At 35.0% G+C, this 22,432-nt stretch overlaps 1 protein-coding gene across 3 annotated transcripts in view; it reads right to left on the bottom strand.

Moving 5' to 3' along the window:
* Positions 1–22,432, bottom strand: part of USP32 (ubiquitin specific peptidase 32) — a 205,304-nt gene that overhangs the window by 59,968 nt on the left and 122,904 nt on the right. For all 3 annotated transcript variants that reach the window (XM_022552654.3, XM_022552655.2, XM_089900979.1), the window contains exons 6-11: positions 14,649–14,780; positions 12,904–13,011; positions 10,935–11,050; positions 10,279–10,341; positions 8,678–8,761; positions 3,259–3,320 (exon numbers count right to left, since the gene is read on the bottom strand). In XM_022552654.3, coding sequence (XP_022408362.2) covers positions 3,259–3,320; positions 8,678–8,761; positions 10,279–10,341; positions 10,935–11,050; positions 12,904–13,011; positions 14,649–14,780 — 565 coding nt within the window. The remainder of the gene's footprint in view (positions 1–3,258; positions 3,321–8,677; positions 8,762–10,278; positions 10,342–10,934; positions 11,051–12,903; positions 13,012–14,648; positions 14,781–22,432) is intronic.

Below are 22,432 nucleotides of genomic sequence, written 5' to 3'. Positions count from 1 at the left end.
AACCACTGCACCACCAGGGAAGTCCATGATACTGATTTTTAAACAAAGTACTGATTCTTTAAGTTAGCGACAAATATTTCTTTCTTTTTTTTTTTGAGACAAATATTTCTTTCACTTCATTGCCTACTTAACAACCTGACTCATCCTTTATTTATTTAAAAATATTTATTTATTATTTATTTTAGCTGTGCTGGGTCTTAGTTGCAGCACGTGGGATCTTTAGTTGTAGCAGGCAGACTTCGTAGCTGCGGCATGCGGCTCTTAGTTGTGGCATGCGAACTCTTTAGTTGTGGCATGCGTGTAGGATCTATTTCCCCAATCAGGGATTGAACCCGGGCCCCCTGCATTGGGAGTGTGGAGTCCTACCCACTGGACCACCAAGGAAGTTCCTCATCCTTTACTTTTTATTAAAAAAAAATTTTTTTTTTGAAGATCTAGTTCAGTTTATTCAATGATTCATGAATCAGGTAGCATCCCGTCTAGCAACTAGAAGCGTGATTCCCTGACTCATCCATCAAAAACCATCACAGTAAAATGAATTTTTGAAGTGAAAAATGGAGGTAAAATAAAACTCAGAAATCCAAATGAAATAAAAAGTTTGGAACCTAGGATTTAAAATTCAGATTTATTGAAAAATACAGAAAGCAGTAGTTGTGTTTTTAATGAAAAAAGTCCTAGACTTGATTCTGCCACCTCCATGTAATTTTAGGTAAGTTCCTCAACTTTTGTGAATCTCAGTTTTCTCTTTTACAAAATGGGATGATGAAATTAATTTCATGCAGTTATTCTGAGGACTAGATGAAATAACCCAAGTGGAAGTATTTTGCAAAGGACAAAGTTTTATAAAAATATAAGATTATCTCAACATTATATTTTTAAATAGGGTTGCTATGAACATTTGCAAAATAATTAAGCCAAGAAATATATATACAGTTTACACAGCATTCTTAATATCTATGCTAAGTCATAATGACTTAAGAAGATATTAGTATAATATGAAATTATATTGCAGTGCTGTCAGAAAAAAAAGCTACTGCAGCTACATAAAAGCCTTTTAGTATTTCCTTACACTATCTCATTTGTACACTTCAATGTATTTTTAATTTTTATTTTACGAGAGTTAAACATTAGAGAAAATCAAGCAACACTGTCAACATCTGTAAACTGTAAATAAGAAGTCTTCTGAGTATGAAAATTAAAAGGACTACACAAGACTACAGTTTTTATGAAAACAACATTTTAAAAAAATGGATTTTGCCTAACCTTCTTTAAGAACCATTTTTAAAAATCCATTTTAAAAACAAAATATATTTACTACTTCAACTAACCTAAATCTCAATTGGCACTGCCTATTTAAATGTGACTATGTAATCTTGTTCTCTGGTGTTCCCAACAACTCTGTTTCAGTAAAATCTCTTTTATCCATTAGTCCAAAGCCAAAAGAAACTACTAAAAAAGTAGTTATACACGCTACTTTAGGAAAAAGTCAAGTGACAAACTATATGTTGAGACTTTATTCTAAAAGCAAAGTTTAGTAGAGATTCAGTCATATTTCTAAAACTTTCTATATAAACATGTAGTATAATAGTAATCCTAAAGCAATGAAAGATACTTAAGTTATTAAAAATTGAATTATAACTATAAAAATATATAGGCTCATTAACCCAGGTATATGACTTCAAGTAATTCTGCCTAAGTAAATCCCTAATCAAAGGCTTATAGACTTTATTACTAAATTGTTCCAATATACTTATGTTAGAGAAAAATAGAGATAAAATTAGGGGATGAATAGGGCCTATTAGCCAATCATTTAAATTATAAGAGGATTTTATTGATAAATAAAAGTGTCATTTTATATTATCTGCAGTGGAAATGTAAGCAGAAAGTAAAACTATATTTCAGAATATTCTCATTTTTGTAAAAAATTTACAAATTCCATCAGAGGTATATAGGTATGTGCATATGTGATAGAGTGTCAATAGTACAACCATCAACAAAATGAAAAGGCAACCTATAAAATGGGAGCAAATATTTGCAAACCACATATTTGATAAGGGGTTAATATCCAAAATATACAAAGAACTCATATAATTCACTAGCAAAAAACCAAAACAATCCAATTAAAAAAATGGGCAAAGAAAAAAAATGGGCAACGGACCTGAATAGACATTTTTCTAAAGAAAACATACAAATGGCCAATGGCTACATGAAAAGGTGCTCAACATCACTAAAAATGAGGGAAATACAAACCAAACCACAATGAGATATCATCTCACATCTTTTAGGATGGCTATTATAAAAAAGATAAGAGATAACAAATGCTGGCAAGGATGTAGAGAAAAGAAACCCTTGTACACTGTTGGTGGGAATGTAAACTGATACAGCCATCACGGAAAACAGTGTGGAGGTTTTTCAGGAAATTAAAAATGGAACTACCATATGATCCAGCAATCCCACTCCCGGGTATATATCCAAAGGAAACGAAATCATTATCTTGAAGAGACAGCTCTATTCCCAAGTTCATTGCAGTATTATTCACACTAGCCAAGGTATGGAAACAATCTTAAGTGTCCCAAAACGGATGAATGGATAAAGAAAATGTGGTGTTTTTATATATATAAAATGGAATTTTATTCAGCCTTAAAAGAGAAGGAAATCATGTCATTTACAAAAACATGGATGAAGCTGGAGGGCATTAAGCTAGGTGAAATAAGCCAGACAGAGAAAGACAAATACTGCATGGTATATAAAAAAAAAAAAGTCAAATTCAGAAACTGAAGAGGAAAGTGGCTGCCAGGGGCTGGGAGAAACAGAGGTCGGTAAAAAGGTACAAATTTCCATTATAAGATATATAAGGTCTTCAAATCCAATGTGATATAGTTGATAACAATGTATTATATAAATGAAACCTGCTAAGACAGCAGAACTTAAATGTTCTCACCCCCCACCCCCAAAAGGTAAATAAATGTGTGAGCTGATGGTGATGGATTGTTAATTAACTCAATGGGTGGAATCCTTTCATAATGTATACAATATATCAAGTCACCACATTGTACACTTTAAATATCTTAACCCAATCCCTTGGTTAGGAAGTTAGTTTAACAAAAAATTTCATTATATAACTATTTTGGAGAAACAAAGTGCTATTGTAATGATAACGTTAAAATGGGACATGCTGTTACTCAGTAACAATATATTTCAGGTGTAGAAATTTCAACTATATAATGAAAAATATACAGATTGAAACTACAAACTTACCTAATAATTTGTCCTTCCTCTTCTGGAGTAGCTGGTCTTAACCCCAGAACTATGTGACATACCTAGAGATAAAAGTGGTAAATTAAACTTCTTTGGTGCCAATGACTGGACTATAGACTATTTCACATTCTCTGTATGAGATCCATATTCTAGATGGGAATCTAAATCAGCAATAGCTTTCAATTGATGAATTATCAATGATCCACTTAAGCAAATCTGAACTTTAAACTTAAATTTTCTGTTTTGTTGTTTCTTTTTAAACAAACCATTGCAATGGAAGACAATTTCCAAATCTCTGCGTGATAAAAAAGAGACAGAGACAGAGAGAGAGAGAGACAGAGAAAGGAAGAAAGGAAGAAAAGGAGAAAGAAAGGAAGAAAGAAACTACTTTTCAGAATATTTCATTAACACTATATATCTTAATTATCTCACATAGAGAATATTACTTCCTTTCCTGAAATCTGAAGAGCATACCATGGCACCTGGGCAGAGAGGTGAAGGGGAGATGAAAAGGACACAGAAAATGAAGGATAATGGTGGCATTTCAATTTGAACAACTCTAAGAAAAACATTATTGCCACTAGTGCTAAATATGCTTTTTTTTTTTTTTTTTGTGGTACGCGGGCCTCTCACTGTTGTGGCCTCTCCCATTGCGGAGCACAGGCTCCGGACGCGCAGGCTCAGCGGCCATGGCTCACGGGCCCAGCCGTTCCGCGGAATGTGGGATCTTCCCAGACCGGGGCACAAACCCGTGTCCCCTGCATCGGCGGGCGGACTCTCAACCACTGCGCCACCAGGGAAGCCCTAAATATGCTTTTTAAGGCTCATTTTCTCCTCAATTTATTTGCCTTCTCTAAATATCATCACAAAAGATATGATTTTTCCCCCAACATTTAACATGAAAATTTTCAAAAATACAGAAAAGTTGAAAGAATTTTACACTGAACACCTCATACCCATTACCTAAGTCTAACATTAACATTTTTATTATACTTAATCTATTCATTCCTCAATTCATCATCTTAATTTTTACATGCATTTCAAAGTAAATTATAGCTATTAGTACAGCTCCCTGTAAATTCATCAGCATGCCTGTTTATAGTTTTATTTACATTTTGAGGTACAATTTACTTAACAGTACACAAATTAGGTTTATAAGATTCACGCACGTATCAGTAGCTCATCCTTTTTTATTGCTGAGTAACAGTCCACTGTTTGAAAATACCATTTTATCCATTCTCCTACTGATGCATACTTGGGCTTTGGGTTTTGTTTTTTTTTAATTTATTTTTGGCTGCGTTGGGTCTTCATTGCTGCGCGCAGGCTTTCTCTAGTTGTGGTGAGCGGGGGCTACTCTTGGTTGCGGTGTGCAGGCTTCTCATTGCGGTGGCTTCTCTTGTTGCAGAGCACGGGCTCTAGGGTGCACAGGTTTCAGTAGTTGTGGCACATGGGCTCAGTAGTTGTCGCTCGTGGGCTCTAGAGCGCAGGCTCAGTAGTTGTGGTGCACGGGCTTAGTGGCTCCACGGCATGTGGGATCTTCCTGGACTAGGGCTCAAACCCGTGTCTCCTGCATTGGCAGGTGGATTCTTAACCACTGCGCCACGAGGGAAGCACAGGTATCTGGGTTTTTGTAAGCAAACTTAATGAAAAGGAAATATAATATACATGCTTAAAATTGAACAATATTTTAAAAAGAATTTTTAATTGAAGTATAGCTGATTTACAATATTGTGTTAGTTTCACATGTACAGCAAAGTGATAAAAGTGAACAAATCTTAAGTGTACAGTTTAGTGACTTTTCACAAAGTAAACACACCTATGTAACCTTCATCCAGTCAAGAAACAGAACATTGCTACCTCTCCCAAAGTTCCACTTTGAGTTCTTTCCCAGACACCACTGTACCCCTTTAATGTGTTCACTATACTAAATTCTACCACCATGGATTGGTTTTGTCTGCTTTTGAATTTTCTGGTCCAGTATTTTCCACTCAAAATTATGTAAGATTCATCCATGTGGTTGTGTGTAGCACTAGTATATTTATTTTTACTGTTTTAAATTAAACCATATGTATGCATGTGCCACCATTTCTGTTTATGTATTTATTGTTGATAGGTACTCGGGTCATTTTCTGTTTGGGGTTGTAACAAAAAATGATTATAAGAACTTATTCTATGTTTCTTGGTGCTCAGATATACAAGTTTCTGTAGGGTACATACATGGGGTAGATTTGCTGAGTCACAGAGTACACATAAAAACAGCCAAACAATTTCCAAAATACTTGTAAGAATTTATATTCCTACTGGCAATGTGTAAGAGTTCCAGTTTCTTGTTATCCTCAACAATGCTTCATATCACCTCAAAGCTAACCATTCTAATGGATGTCTAATGGTACTCCAAGAGTGATTTTAAAATGTATTTCCATTATGACTAAAGAAGTTAGCCCCCTTTCATAATTATTAGCTATTTGGATATTCTCGTTTGTGAAGCACCTGTTCAAGTTTTTTGTACACTTTGATATTGAGCTTCTGCCTTTTTTTCATTGATTTTTGCTCTTTGTATGCCCTATATACAAGTCTTTTGTTGGATACAGGTATAGCAAATATATTCTTATCTTTTCTTTTCTTTTCTTTTTTTTTTTGGCCACACTGCGTGGCATGGGGAATCCTAGTTCCCCAACCAGAGATCGAACCCGTGTCCCCTGCATTGGAAGTGCGGCATCGTAACCACTGGGCCGTCAGGGAAGTCCCTCTTTTCATTTTCTTAATGGTATCTCTTGATAAAAAGAATTCTTAATTTTACTGAAGTCCAACTTAAAACTTTTCTTTATGCTTAGTGCTCTCTGGAAGTATTTTGGCTGCACTGGGTCTTCGTTGCTGCGTGCGTCCTGTTTAAGAACTCTTTGCCACCTCAAAGTCATTAAAATATCTCCTATATTATTTTCTAGACATTTTATTGTTTACCGTTCAAATTTATTAGATTTATAATCTACCTAAATTACTTTTCATGTATTATAATGGGGTGGGAATAATGATGCATGGTTTCACCATATGAATACTAATTAATTCAGTACCACTTACTGAAAAGACCACCTCTTTGCATCTGCAATGCAATGTCTTCTTTGTTATAAATCAAGTGATCACACCTATGTAGGTCTGTTTAAGAACTCTCAATACTGTTCCACTGGTTTGTCTAACTTTATGCAGATATCACATTGTCTTAATACTGTTTTTTTATAACAAGTTCTAATATCTGGTAATACAAGTCCACTGTTCTTTAATATCACCTTTGCTATTTTTATTTTTGGCCCTTCATACTTCTCTGTGTATTTAGAATCAGCTTGTCAAGTTCTGCAAAAACACAATGACAACAATGAACTTTTTGGGAGTCTGATTGTGAGTGCACAAATCTTTAAATCAACTGAAGGGGAATTGACATCTTTAAAGTATTGAGCCTTCCAATCCATAAATACGGATTACCTCCCTCTGCATCGGTTTTTTTTATTACTGCTGTAACAAATTATCACAAAATTTGCAGCTTAAAACAGCACAAATTCATTATCTTACTGTTATGTAGGTCAAAAGTAAGGCATGGATATCACTAGGCTAAAAATTAAGACGGCAACAGGGCTGTCTGTATTCCTTTCCGGAGGTCAAAGGAAGAATATGCTTCCTTGCCTTTTCCAGCTTCTAGAGTTCACCCACATTCCTTTGCTCGCGGCCCCTTCCTCTTTCTTCAAAGCTAGCCACTTGCACCTCTCTCACTCTTCTTCCAACGTCATTTCTTTCTCTCTGACCACAGCTGAGAAAGGTTTTCCACTTTTAAGGACTCATGTGATTAGACTGGACCCATCTGGATAATACAGGCCAATCTCCCCATCTCAGAGTCCTTAAGCTGATACATCTGCAAAATCCCCTTTGCCATGTAAAATAACATATTCACAGGTTCCAAGGATTAGGGCATGGATATTGGTGGGGGTGGGGGTAGGCTGAGTTATTCTGCTTACCACATTATTTAACATTTGATACTTTCTGACAAATGTATAAGATAGAAGATCCTGCTCATGTTTAGCATGCTTCCTCTGCAAAATATTGGGCACTGAGTTTATTAAAAAGGATTGAAAATAAAGTATTACCCAGGAATGGTTTACTAATTCTACTGATACTTATGTTACACTTAAATACTCAGGCAAGAGTGGGATCTTGGCAAATAAAATAAGAGCATAATTCAAGCTTTTATCACTGAACTTACCAGCTAACTCTATTTTAAGACACAGATAGAAAATAAAACTAATTAGCATAACAGTCTGCTTACTCATATATTAAGTGAACATAAAGTTTACTTAAGTGGTCAAAATGTTTATATAACTAATTATGACTTAAAGTAGTTGAGAATATTATTTTAAATGAGATAAAAAAAATAGCTGATCAATTTTCGTATTACCAAGCAAGTCATTTCTGTTTATAGTAGTGATTTATATTATTTTTGTACATTTTTTATTTTACAAAGCCACCAACTTAAATCCCTGCTGAAAACTGATAGTGGAGCAGCTGAGTGATTTATATGGATATTATAGGCTTATCAGATTGCATATGCTTTAAATATACATTAATTAGTCATTAGCTATAAGGAAGAGCTCAATTTCCATGTATTCTAACATCGTTGTGTCACAGACAAGTTACTCTTTATTTGCAATGGAAGATCATGATACATACAAAGATACTAAATCTTTCTGACTTTCACAGGGATGCTTTTACAAGGAAAGGAAAATATAATAAGGAGAATCTAAAATATCACTATTAAATCAACAAATATTTATAAAGAACCATGAAAAATGGGAAACCATAAGTTATTTTTTTTAATTGGAGCAAGAGAAGTATTTTAACTGGGAAAACAGTTAAAATATGGCTGCTCACTCCTAGCAGCTATTCTTTCCTCCTTCTCCTTCAATCTTTTTTGGACCTTCTAAAGAATTAGAAAAAAAAACAAAACTGAGAAACAGTCTTGCATCTAAGATAATCTCCTAACTGGGAAGATTGTATATTTTGTGAAAAATTTACAGCTGCCTACTTACGATCCATCTCTCTGTTCACACAGCCTTACTTGTTAGGAGGGGCCTTTAAACAAGACAACAATGAAGAAAAATAGCAAATTATTCTCTATGTGTCTACATTCTCCTCTGTCATTACTTGTAAGATAAACATAATCAGCTCTATTCTACCTTCCTATCGTCTCATGACTTTGAGAAACTTCAGTAGGCACTCATGCTCTCTCACCATCCTTCAGGTCGTGTACGGGATAATGTAGTTTTTTTTATAATATATGGTTTTGTAGCCTAGTTGTAATAACTATTACATATGGAAAAGATGCAGAACTACTGGTACCACTGTCCTCTGTACCTGTCATTTACCTTAAACATACCTGGAAAAGTAGATTCAAAAATTCATTGGCAAGAACATTTTTCACACTCCAGATTTGATAGTCTTCTAGAGTAAGATGGCCCATCTGAAAGAAAAACAGTATTTTAAAAGATCTCATTTTTTATAGTATTTGAATAAAATCTGGTTTATTAAACTTCTAATTGTCATATGTCTGAAAGAAAACCAATAATTTAAGGTAGATGCTATGTGTTCATCTGAGAAGTAGGCCAGCTAGGATAAGTTTAAAGGTAACCAAACTTTGTTGAAATAGTCAATGGCAATGAGGACAATTTATCACCAACAATCTTCTTCCTCCAATAAGACCTGGGAAATAACTCACAGTATCTTCTGGTTCAAAGGTTACTTACGGAACCCACAAAAGGCCCTGAGTAGGGAAAATGAAGCATTTACTAATTTTTTTTAAAATTTTATTTATTTATTTATTTATTTATGGTTGTGTTGGCTCTTCGTTTCTGTGCGAGGGCTTTCTCTAGTTGCGGCAAGTAGGGGCCACTCTTCATCACGGTGCGCGGGTCTCTCACTATTGCGGCCTCTCTTGTTGCGGAGCACAGGCTCCAGACGCGCAGGCTCAGTAATTGTGGCTCACGGGGCTAGTTGCTCCGCGGCATGTGGGATCCTCCCAGACCAGGGCTTGAACCCGTGTCCCCCGCATTGGCAGGCAGATTCTCAACCACTGTGCCACCAGGGAAGCCCCAGCATTTACTAATTTTGAAAGCATTTTTGCAGACTCTTTGGATTATGCCCTTTGATCCTAACAATTTTCTAAGACCTCCTTAGAAATATCTGGCAACTTTATCAGAATTCTTAGAGATTTAAAAGAATTTAATAAATATAAAAAATGAGTATCTACATTACATTTCCCCAAAATACAATTTAACATTACTCTTATAAGTTGAGTAAAGCAATATTTTCTTGGTGTCAAAGTGTACCAAAAATTACATTTTCATACAGAAGGCAAAATATATATAAGCTATTGATTACATGCTTATTCTGGCTGCCATTAAAGAACTCAGAAGAGATCTTTACCAATATTACTTTTTAAATTTTTTAAAAGAATATATGTACCACCCAGACTGAGATAAAAGGTCATTTCCATCGATCCCAAATATCCTTATGGTCCTCCCCAGTTAAATCACTCATCCCCGAAATCACTGTTGTAACACCTATTACCATTTTTAAGTTTTGCCTCTGTTCTCGAACTTCATATAAATGGAATCATACAGTATGTATTCTTTTTTTCTGTGCATTCTTTCACTCAGTATAAGGTTAGCCCTACCATAACTTATTCAAATGGGAGAAATAAAGATTATAAATGATGGCAAGGGCTGTGTCTACTTAATTTTTATAAAATGCCTAGCATATAAAATATAATAAATGTTTTTACGTATATAACACTTAATGGAGTTGTTTAAAGATGGAATGGGCTATCTTTAGAGACAACTTGGAGGTGTTGTAACAACAGATCCAAATAAGCACTTGGTGGGGATGATGTAGAAGAGATTTAAATATATATATAAACTATATAAACCAATTCAGAGTACAAGGTATTTTTAGAAAAGGATTAGTCCCAGCGAGACTCACCTTTGTGGTGTCATGTGCATTCAATATGTCTTCTACAATGTCAGATAGATCCATGTGTAATTCCTTTAAAAACAGAAACCCAAAGAAGTAATTAGAAAAGAGTAGATATCATCTTTATTAGTCAGTGACTAAGGTATACGATATTTTGGTCAAGTTTTTTTTTTTTTTTTGCGGTACGTGGGCCTCTCACTGTTGTGGCCTCTCCCGTTGCGGAGCACAGGCTCCGGACGCGCAGGCTCAGCGGCCATGGCTCACGGGCCCAGCCGCTCCGTGGCATGTGGGATCTTCCCGGACCAGGGCACGAACCCGTGTGCCCTGCATCGGCAGGCGGATTCCCAACCACTGCGCCACCAGGGAAGCCCAGGTCAAGTATTTTTTTAAATTACCATTAATAGATTGTTACACTTGCTTTAAAAAATTAAGCCAATTCCCCTCTGGTTTCATTTTTACTTTACTCAGTACATTCAGTTTATGAAATTTTCTAAGGCAAATTCTTTTTCTAATTTTGTACCTTCAGCTATGGATATTTTGAGTAGCATAATATAGCAACTAGGGGTAATAACAAATCCCTTTCTCTTGATCTCTTTTTAAAATTTTTCCCTCCATTTTCCTGTTGGAAATTTACATGCAACAACATGTATACAACCAGAATTTACCGGGATGTCATCGGTGCGGTTGTCCTTCCAGACCTCTAAGAGTGCAACCACCATGTCTCTCAGTTCAACCCTGGAGAGAATTCCATCACGGTCAACATCAAACACCTTGAAGCAAACTAAAGAAAAGAAACTCTTATGAAGGGAAATCACTTTTATATTCTGAAGTACAATACGTTTTACTGGAAGCTGCCTTAGTAAAATTACTTAGTTTCTTAAGCAAGTATATTCCGGATTAAGTCTGCTCATCTGGAGCAGACTATGTCATTAAAGTCCTCTGAACTTGTAGGATTTCCTGCACATACTTGCCAAGTCTCTCTATCTACATCATTAGCCAGGTTGGAGAACCCTATCCTTCCCCCAAATCTAGAGTCAAATTCCTTGCAAACTGAAAAATAAGAGCCAAATTACTGTACAATATCTCACAGATTTTGAGGAGGTAATTCAAGCCTTTAAATTAATTTCTAATATTTAAAACCGATCACTTCAGAGTTGATTCTCACAATGTTGAAAATGTTCCATCTACATTAAGAATCAACAATAACAAGGTGGTACAGTTGGCCCTCTGTATCCACAGGTTCCACATTTGCAGATTCAAACAACCACAGATCGAAAATATATAAAAATTAAGAAAAAAATTTTCCATAAAGTCCCCAAGAGCAAAACTTGAATTTGCCACACTGGCAACTATTTACATAGCATCTACATTGTATTTACAACTATTTACATTGTATTAGGTATTATAAGTAACCTAGAGATGATTTAAAGTACACAAGATGTGCATAGGTTATATGCAAATACTATGCCATTTTATACAAGGACTTGAGTATACATGGATTTTAGTATCCGAGGAGGTCCCAGAACCAATCCCCAGCAGATACTGAGGGATAACTGTATAAAGATTTTGCCTCTCCAATGTAATTAAGGCACACTCATTTTTTGCCAAAGAACAATTTCAACTCTTCAATTCTTTGTTTATATACAACAGACTAAGAATTAGAAATAGCAGCACTTTGCTAATTAACATCAAATGAATCACTCTAGTTTATTAACTTCCACTAGCAAAAAAGAAATTAAAAAAATTTTTAAGGCAATAATAAACCTCAGTCGAAAAGCAAAGATTTCGGCCTCTTTATTTAATATATGAACTTTAATGGGAACAAATAATCTATCGTAAAGCCAGGTTGGAATAATGGTATACCATATCAGGGAAGAAAAAAGAAATATACATTTTTTAGATTACATACTTATCTATTTCATATACTCCCATAATAATTATGCTATTAAATCAATGGAGTGCATCACAGCACATTACTGAAGAATATCAAATAACAAGTAGCGTACCCCACATAGGCAACATTTGTGAAGCTGTATTTTAGAAAGACACAGAGATAATGACACTTGTAAATATATTAGAATTAGGTTCCAATTAAATGTTGGAACCTAAACTGTTGCATTTTCTCAAATATAGTTAAGATTTATTAATTCAATATGCTTATAAATTACACTATAACATTTTAGTTAGGCTTAAAAGACAATTTTAGTATTTAATAAAACTGTGTTTTGATCATAAATTTCACTTTGCTAATAAAATACTAATGTATTCAAGTGACAGAAAATAAGTTATACTTCAAGTCATGCAAGACACAAAATTCTCTATAGACTACCAGAAAATATTTTCTAAATGCTTAACATTTTCAAATACATCATGACTGATGTAGTTCATTTATCATGAGCTGCACATTCATCTGGAAAAATCAACCCCGTTACTAATGACAAATCCCAAATCACTCCACAGAAAATAGGTGACTGGATCCTTACAGCGACCTCAGTAAAACCTCAACATGAGACTGCTATTTGCCAGAGTAATGAAAATTCAAGCCTCAATCCACAGATGATTTTTATATGAATGAATGCTGATTATTTTCGCTGTATAGTTTGCAAATTTTGTGACAGTGTTTAACACACTTACATTTTTGTCTTTCAGCCAGGGGTCCTCTGCAACAGGCTGATAACCCACAGGATATCTCCTTAAAATCTATGTGATTGTCACGATTTTCATCAAAAGCATTAAACAAACCTGTAAAATAGGAAGACAATGTAAATCAAAACAAACAAACTTCCTAATGGTAATAATGACATGTTTATGAAAGGAGGCATGACTCCCATAAACTGACTGAATTAAAAAAAAAAAAGTTTATCAGTAGTTCCCATTGTCCTAGGAAGTATTTCTCTTTTTCCTGGTATAATTATAAAACTTAACTTTCTAGCAGAAAATACATTACTATCATTTAGTGTTTGGTTTTGTTTGCCTGCCTGTCTCTATTTTATATCAATTCCTATAGCTCAAAATGACTTTAGCATGTAAAAAATAAAAATCAGTTTAAAAAATCAAGAACTGAAAAAAAATGTCAGAGACCACAATTATCCTTATTTGGAAAGACTAAGAAGAAAAAGGAAAAAAGAAGAAAAGTCGAACTGCATATCAAAGATATACTGTGTTGTTATTAATAAGCTCCATTAAGCTCTTTCATGAAGCAAAGAAAAACACACTATATTACCAAAGAAAGAAATTCTGTACTGCAGTCTTCTTTGTATTACTTAATATTTATAAATATTTTAAAATTCAGAAATAAAAGGGAATTTATAATATAATCCTGTGGTTTTCAAACTTTTTGCAAAAAATAGAAATGGAATAATTTTGTTTTCAAATAAAATGACTTATCACTCTCCAATTCTAGAAAGGTAAAAACACAACTGCACCTTTGAAGTAGGTACAAGCCCTATCTGTTCTGGCTCCCCAAACAGGTATTTCTGAAATACACTGGGAATGTGAAGAACACAGATTGTCTGTAAGACTCTACTTCTGTGCCCTCAGTTTAAAGAGTAGAAAATCAAAGCTAGAAGTAGTTACATGACTTGCCAAAAGTTAGAAAAGTTTAAAAAGGTCTGAACCAGAAGCAGAACCCAAGTATTCAGATTCCAAATATGGTTTTTGTGATATCGCCAACAACTACCCTTTGCATTACTAACTTTTTTTTTTAAGTTATAGCAATGAAAAGTTTAGGGCTAAGTGGGGAGCATAGAGATGGTCCAGTCCAGTGGTTTCTTAATCTTTTTGGGGCAGGGGAGGGAGGGAGGGATACAACAGTGGAACCTCCTTTTTTTTTTTTTTTTTGGTGCCACACCACGCGGCTTGCAGGATCTTAGTTCCCCAACCAGGGACTGAACCCGGGCCCTCAGCAGTGAAAGTGCAGAGTCCTAACCACTGGACCGCCAGGTAATTCCCCAGTGGAACCTTCTTATGTAAAATAAAAACAGTGGAGGCTCTTGCAGTGAGGGAAGAGGTGGGGCTATGTGTGGAAACCTAGAGCTTTGCCTGCTCAGTGGCCACCTCCCTAATCCCTGCACCAGATGCTGAGGCACCTCACTGGAGTACTGTTTTGTAACCACTGTCTCGGTCAAAACGTTTTATATATATGAGAATGTACAGGTGAGAGAGCAAAACTGACTTATGCAAGGCTACATAGGTAGAATAGGAAGCTCAAGACTATAATTCCCAATTTAGTTTTTTTTCCCACTGAACTACACTATTTGCAAGAAACTTGCAAACTTGTAACATTATAGCCTTTTAGAGTTAAGATGTATTGGTTAGAAATAAAAGATGGTCTTATGTGTGTTTAGCAAGGAACACTGTAGAAATAGAATGATTCCTACCTTCACTTAGAGATGGACGAATTGGTGGTGAAACCAATGGGCCAAATGTCTCTAAATCAAATCGTCCAGTTCGGGATTGAGCCTTCAGCAACCAATAGCGTTTCTCCAGATCAATGATGTCTGATTCCTCCACTGAGAGTCAAATGAAACAAGATTATAAAACCTCAGGCTTCTCTTCTGGGCAGTTAGTTTATCCTGATAATGTAACTTCTAAGGATATATTTTAATTTCCCAGTTAAATTGCTAAAAATTACCTAAAACAAAACTCTGAAAGACAAATACATTATATTTAAAATGGAATGAAAGTTAAATTCAAATTAACATATAAGAAGCTTTAAAATGGAAAAAATTTTTTTTGCAGTTCCCCATTTAAATCCAATATGTACAACAGGAAACAACTGAGACCTTTATGGCTTCCCACACCATTTTTATCTGTACTCATTTTTGGTAATTTTCAATCTTTATCTTGGATTTACTGATTCTATATACATATTCTCTCCTGGCTACACTATAAACATCCTAATAGCAGGATACCATGTCTGATCCATCCTGTCGATATGGTAACTACACACATTCAATACTTATTAAATAAATGAAAATGAACATGACAAAAGATGTTATAAGTAATAAAGTCAATACATAAGACAGAGGGTAGAACAGGATTTATAATGTGATAGGTAATAGGGGCATCATGAAAATCTTTTTCTCCTCATTCATCAGAAGATGTATTTAAAAAAAAAAAATCACAGGTAAACTCCAACTATGGTTACATTCTATATGTGCATTGTTGTTGCTGTTGTTTTTTTTCCCTCCAAGGAACTAAAGTAAGATCTGGAAAACAAACAAGGTGAGTCTTTCCATTACCCTGGCTTTCTGCCTGCAGCCTCTTCCCAGACCTTGGCAAGGTATGAGGAACCTAAGCAGTGAAATTTCACTGAGTTAAGAATAGAACTTGTAGTTCAGGGAGGTTGAGGTAGATCAAGTTTACAGGGCAGAATACTGGAGAGGAAAGAGTTATGTAGAGAAAGAGCTCCAGAAATATGAACAGGAGTCTTACTGAGTTTTAGCAGAGTACTAAGCTATGTATGCATAGAGTGAAATTCACTGAGGCTGGGCTAGGAAATGCCTAAGTTCTGACCAGCCAGAATGGAGATACCTTGTTGAACACTGGGAGCATTCACAGACTCAGAGGGTCACTTAATCAGTAGGGGAAAAACTAACTCTTAGAGTAAAGGCTACTCCAGACTTGCCCCCAAAAGACTTTTAAAAAAATTCTAGAAAATATCAACCTGATCCACAAATAACTGCCTATCAAAACAAAACAAACTTCCTATTTTAAAGGATGACAACAGAATCCATTAGCCATATAACATTCATAATGTCTAGCATCCAAATATATATATGTACATAAAACAGCAGGAAAAAGCGATCCAAAACCAGGATAAAAACCAGTCAATAGAAAAAGCCATAGAAATAACAGAGATGATGGAATTAGTAGACAAGGCTTTAAAACATCCATTATAAATATCTCCAGAATTTAAGGAAAACCATGACTATATTGAAAAGAGAAACAGAAACTATTAAAAAAAAAAAGTACCAAATGAAACTACTAGAGATGAAGAGTACAATACAATCATCCCTTGGTATCCATAGGAGATTGGTTCCAGGACCCCTGTGGATACCAAAATCCAAGGATGCTCAAGGCCCTTATATAAAATGGTATAGTATTTGCATATAACCAACACACATCCTCCTGTATACTTTAAATCATCTCTAGATTACTTATAATACCTAATAAAATGTAAATGCTATATAAACAGTTGCTGGTGCGTGGCAAATTCAAGTTTTGTTTTTTGGAACTTTCTGGAAAAAACTTTTTTTCAAATATTTTCAATCCCCAATTGGTTGAATCTGTGGATGCTAAATCTGTGGATATGGAGGGTCAACTGTACTTGAAATTTTAAAAATTCACGGGAGATTAACTGCAGATTAAAAAATACAGAGGAAAGGTCAGTGAACCTGAAGACTGAGCAATAGAAACTATCCAAATGGAAGCATAAGGAGAAAAAAAAGTCTGAAAAAATTAGTAGACTCTTAGTGACCTGTAAGACAATACCAAAAGTATAGCATACATGTTACTGGGGTCCCAGAAAAGAGTGGGCAGAAAATATTTAAAACAAATAACAGCTGAAAAAATTTCAAATTTGATTAAAACCATAATCCCATAGATCCAGAAGTTCAGTGAAACTTGTGCAAGAAAAATTCAAGGAAAACCAAACCAAGGCAAGACATGATCCAACTGCTGATAAAGTAAAAATCTTAAAAGCAGCATGAGAGGGGAGAAAAAATACATTACAAACACAGGAACTAAGATAAGCAATGATTTCTCTTCGGAAACAAGGGAGCCAGAAGATTAATGGGGGGAAAAAAGGGTTTGAAAGGAGAAAAAAAAAACCTGTTAATCTCAAATTCTATATCCTATGAAAATATCCTTCAAAAACAAAGGCAAAATAAAGTATTTTTTGGACAAACAAAAGCTGAGAGAATTCATCAACAGCAGAACAGTACCAAAAGGAATGTTAAAGGATGTTCTTCAGACTAAATTCCATAATGTCCATCTGATATCATTAATCATGACAGATTTTGGATAGAAGTTTAGTTGCAGCTTTGGTTAGACTAAGTTTACCTCTAGTTCAAATGCTCTGAAGGTGAGCTCAGATTTCTATTCAGGAGAGCTCAGAAACTGCTAGTTTTTGAACCTGGAGATCTATAAACTCCAGCCTGAAGGCTGCATACATGTTTGTATAAATAATGTTTTATTAGAACACAACAATGCCATGTACTTACATTTAGTTTATGGTTGCTAATGTGTTACAATGGCAGAGTTGAGTAATTGTAACAAAGAGCCATATGGCCTACAAGTCTGAAATATTAACTATTTGCCTTTTAAAGAAAATGTTTGTCAATCCCTGTGTTGAAACTGCATAACCACAGGACTTCAAGACTGCAACTCCATAAAATGACAGCAGCTCAGGACCACAGAGCCTTGAGACTGCAACCTTCAAGATTTTGAGACTTCAAAATTATGAGCTCATGAAACTGCCTAACCCCAGTCTCAGCAAAATTTCCACAGGACAGAATTACAGGGCGGAGATGATTATCTTTGCACTTGCGGTTCCTTCAGATTTAAATCTGAAACGGGTTTTTCAAAGTTTGGCTGGCTTCTTCTTATCCCAGCAAAGACTGTCCTCAGGCAGGCTCACTCTTCTGGCAGCCTTAGCCCCAATCTCAGCCTCTGGCCTCAGAAATGAAAGCACCTTTATATCCTTTGATTACCTAGGAAGCACTTGTCCCTCTGGAATTCAGTTTTGTTTTTTTTTTAAGATTTCTTTGTATTGATATGTCTTCAGTGGCTTTAAAGATTATGATTGTTTGGTTTATGTAGTGATTTCATGTTATTAAAATGGGAATGAAGATCCTTCATGTCTTTCTACTTCCCAACCTAAAGTAGAACCCTTCCCCTGTTATTTAACATGATTCTGAAAATTCTCACCAATGCAATAAGATACGAATATGAAGTATAATGTTAGAAAATAAGCAAGGTTATTATTTGCATATAAGTAGAATGCATTCCAAAAAAACTCAAAGAGAAAACATTTTAAAATTATAATTGAGTTTAAAAACCTGTAGGGATATAAAATAAATATATAAAAATCAATGCTTTTCCTATATCTCATTAATAACATGTAAGAAAATATAAAAGAGAAAAAGCATAACAATAATAGCAATTTCTCCACAAGAAACAAATATCCAAAAATAAAAGTCAGTAAGAAAATGGGGGTCAGATTATATAGGCCACTGTAAGGACTTTGATTTTAAGTGAAATTGTGAACCACTGGAGGATCTAATGCAGAGGAGTGACATGATCCAACCCACAGGATCACTCTTGACTGCTGAGTTAAGAATAGCCTAGGGCTTCCCTGGTGGCGCAGTGGTTGAGAGTCCGCCTGCCGATGCAGGGGACGCAGGTTTGTGCCCTGGTCTGGGAAGATCCCACATGCTGCAGAGCGGCTGGGCCCGTGAGCCATGGCCGCTGGGCCTGCGCATCCGGAGCCTGTGCTCCGCAGCGGGAGAGGCCACAACAGTGAGAGGCCCGCGTACCGCAAAAAAAAAAAAAAAAAAAAAAAATAGCCTAGTGGGCAGCTAAGAACAGAAGTGAGTTTAAATCATCAATATACGGAATTAAAAAGCATTAAGACTACAATAAATTAACAAGTACAAGCAGACAATTCATAAAAAGCAGGGGGAGTTAATTTCACTAAGAATAAAAACATCATTTCAGAAGAAAAATTTAAGCAGAATCATGCTGCTTCAAAACTTTTTTAACACTCTTCTTGCAAGATACCTGCATGGCTATTACAACTCTTTCAGATCTTTACTCGATGTCATATTCTCAGATCTTCTAAACTGCACCCCATCCAATGATGCTCCTTCAACCCTCTTCCCTGCTTTACTTTGTTCTCGAAGACTTATTTGTTTTCTTTGTTGTTTCCTCCAACTAGAACATATGCTCCTTGTAGGCAGGCTTTTTGGTCTATTTTATTCATTGCTATATTCTAAAACTTAGAATAATATCTGGTACATTTTGAGCACTCCAGAAATATTTAATGGACAAGTAGCTTACAAGTTACCTGGCAAGACAAGAACAATGTATTTTAAATTTCCAGTGATTTCAAAGTATTCATTCTTACTCTATTCCTTAGCAGTTTTGGTTTTTCTGTCTTTCTTTTTTTTTTTTCTTAAAGTTTTTTTGGCTGTGCTGCGCAGCTTGAGGGATTTTAGTTCCCCAACCAGGGTTTGAACCCGGGCCACTGTAGTGAAAGTGCCGAGTCTTAACCTGGACCACCAGGGAATTTCCACAGTTTTCATTTTTTTTTTTTTAACAGAAGTATCTACTTCAAATACCCAGATGACTGAATTTATTTAAGAGGAATAATTTAAACTTTTAGCAATAGGGAGAGTAATTACAGGAGTTTGATATATAAATTGAGCATTACTGCCTCATTTTCCTAAATAAGATGTCTGTTTACTCCATTTATTATGTGAAAGGAAGAAAGAAAGAGAAATCTGTTCCTCCAGAGAAACAGTTTTCTCAAATTCTAAATTTTCTTCCAAGTAGTAGATCTTCAGATTAAAAAATCTGACACTGAAACCAAAGGTGGAAGACAGAAACTATGTCCTCATTTTTATACATCTAGGTACTGAGCATATAATGGGTATTCAATGAGTACTTCTGATCAGTTGGCGTTTAGTTTATACACTAAATTAGAACACAGAAAATTCATATCAACTTCCTCCCAAATGTTTTTACCTTTGAAAACTAAGTTCATTAATCTCCTTAAAAAACACAATTTTTTTTGTTGAAGTAGAAATGTGGAAAGACAAGTAAGTAGAACGTATTTGGAAGACAAAAATGATCAGATTGGTTATGGCTACGGCTCCCTTTTAAGTTTATGCGATCTGTTCATTTATAGTTACAGGCTGTAATTTGTTAATCAAATATTTGTAAAAGCATGCTAAAGTGAATTATATATATTATCATTACCCAAATATTTTACATGAGTTGGCAGCTGAATTGCTGAGGAGAGGAAAGATAACTAACCTTATTTTCACTTAAAGAAGTTAGAGGTTAACAACTGCAGTAGTTACTCTATTTGCAATTCATAAATAAATATCAAAACTTATACCTTACTAGCTAAATGGGAATGAATTTATCACCCACCTATTGATATAATTTTTTCTGGTTCACAACAGCAGCATACTACAACATTCTAAATAGTTCCTAGCCTGCCCTTTGGGCCATCCTAATCAAGTCCCACCTTACCGGAGGCTCCAGCTACAGAAATTGCTCTTTAATGCCAGAATTGGATTCTTATTTAAAAACAAAAACAAAGCCAAGCAAAATATCCAAGTATTTTCAAACAGTAACATAGTTCTTTAACATTTCTGAGGAAGCAACCTGTTCTCAAAAGCAATGACCTTCTGCAATCTATTTAAGCCTTACATCATTTACAACCAGATAAGAGGATAATGAAGGAGGGACATGCAGATTTACTAGGCAGTTTATGGCCTAAGAATCACTGAAGTACTTTTCTCTTACAGAAAGGAGGCTTTAACATTGCAAACTAAAATGTGGCAAGGGAATATAATAATATGCATATTTTTAGTTGAGATAATAAATGCTAAAATAAAGCATTTGAGTTATATAAATTTGAGTTAGATAAGAAAAGAAAACCAATCAAAATGAGTTCAATGGCCCTAAAATTAGCCCAAAATACTACATTAATTACCTCAGTATCCAGATTCTACTACTTAAAAGAAATCACGCTTATGATACATTTTAGGGAAACTCTAAAAAACATATTTACAAGAAAGAGTTAGCACACATATTTTCTTCCAAATAATATAGCTAAACTCTATGAAAAGATGATCATCATTAAGGAAAAAAACTCTCAATTAGTTCTTAAAACATAGTTCTTAAAATCTTAGTTCTTCCAATTACCTATTTCACTGTTGGTAAATGGGGAATCATTCAGTGACCTTGCCTGGATCAAATGAAGTTAATTATTAAAGAGAAATTTAAAATAATAATCATTTGAAGGTATCCCAAGGGGAAAAAAAAGGAAATTGGAAAAGTGAAGCTGCAAGATTGTCTAAAGTGAGTCTGAGGAAGATGGCTCACCACAACCACAGCTATCACATGACCACCTCTTTTTACCTGCAATTACAAGCTGTTTATGAAAGATTAAAGAAAAAAATGACTGTGTGTCAATAAACTGTCTTCAAATCCTAAAATGATACTAAGCATGCACTCTGGGGTTCAAACATCCCAATTTTGGCACCTATTAGCCATTTGATCTTGAGAAAGTTTCTTTAACTTCTTGTAGCTGTGGTTTCCTCATTTTTAGAATGGAGATAAAATGAACTTCAGAGGTGGCACAAGGATTAAATGAGATAATGTACAAGGAGTATAGTGCCTCCTTTAGTAAGGGCTCAATCTGTATGTGGTAAGTTGGAACCTTCCAAAGCATTTTTGGGGAAAAAAAAGTACAGGATCTATATGTCAAGATCATTTAATATTCTACAAACATTCAATAAAAACATTTTATGTACCTGACATTGCACTAAAAATTATAGACATGACAGTGAACAAAATAATTATGTTTAGATTCTAATAGAAGAGAAAATGGGTCATTTTAATCCAGTGTGGAAAGTACAATGAAGGAACAGAGACACAGGGTTTTCAGGGAGCACATAAGCAGTGAGGCCCTAGAAGTCTTGATATTTAAAGAGGTACACACAGAACATCTTAGGGTTGACCAGGGAAAGGAAAACTAGTGTGGCAGAAGGAGGATATTGCAAGCAGAAGTAAAAAAGCATGTGTAAAAGTCTCTAGGAAAAACAGGTAGTGATAGGACAGAAAAACAAAAAGAATAACCGTTGTATTCTGCTATAATTCAAAAATAAGGCAGAGGATAGATAACCTATAGAAGGATTTATGCTATGGACACAAGATAAAAGACAAAAAACAAGAGAGAACTTTACTTTCCAGTGAGTGACAAAAAAAGAGTGTTAAAGATGGCAGTTCAACCTAGAATTAGTAGACAGTTCGGTTAGAATGTAGACATTTCAAAGGTTAGCATCTAAAGGATGAGCCTTCAAACTCAAGCAGAGGGATGCCAGACTGTGATTGGATAGGACTATGCATGTACAATAGTAGGGGA

The sequence above is a fragment of the Delphinapterus leucas genome, chromosome 19, assembly GCF_059928025.1.
Source record: "Delphinapterus leucas isolate spDelLeu-1000000601 "Yukka" chromosome 19, BTC_Dleu_Yukka2, whole genome shotgun sequence".
Classification (NCBI taxonomy): Eukaryota; Metazoa; Chordata; class Mammalia; order Artiodactyla; family Monodontidae; genus Delphinapterus; species Delphinapterus leucas.
This window is presented reverse-complemented; position numbering and strand designations above follow the sequence as displayed.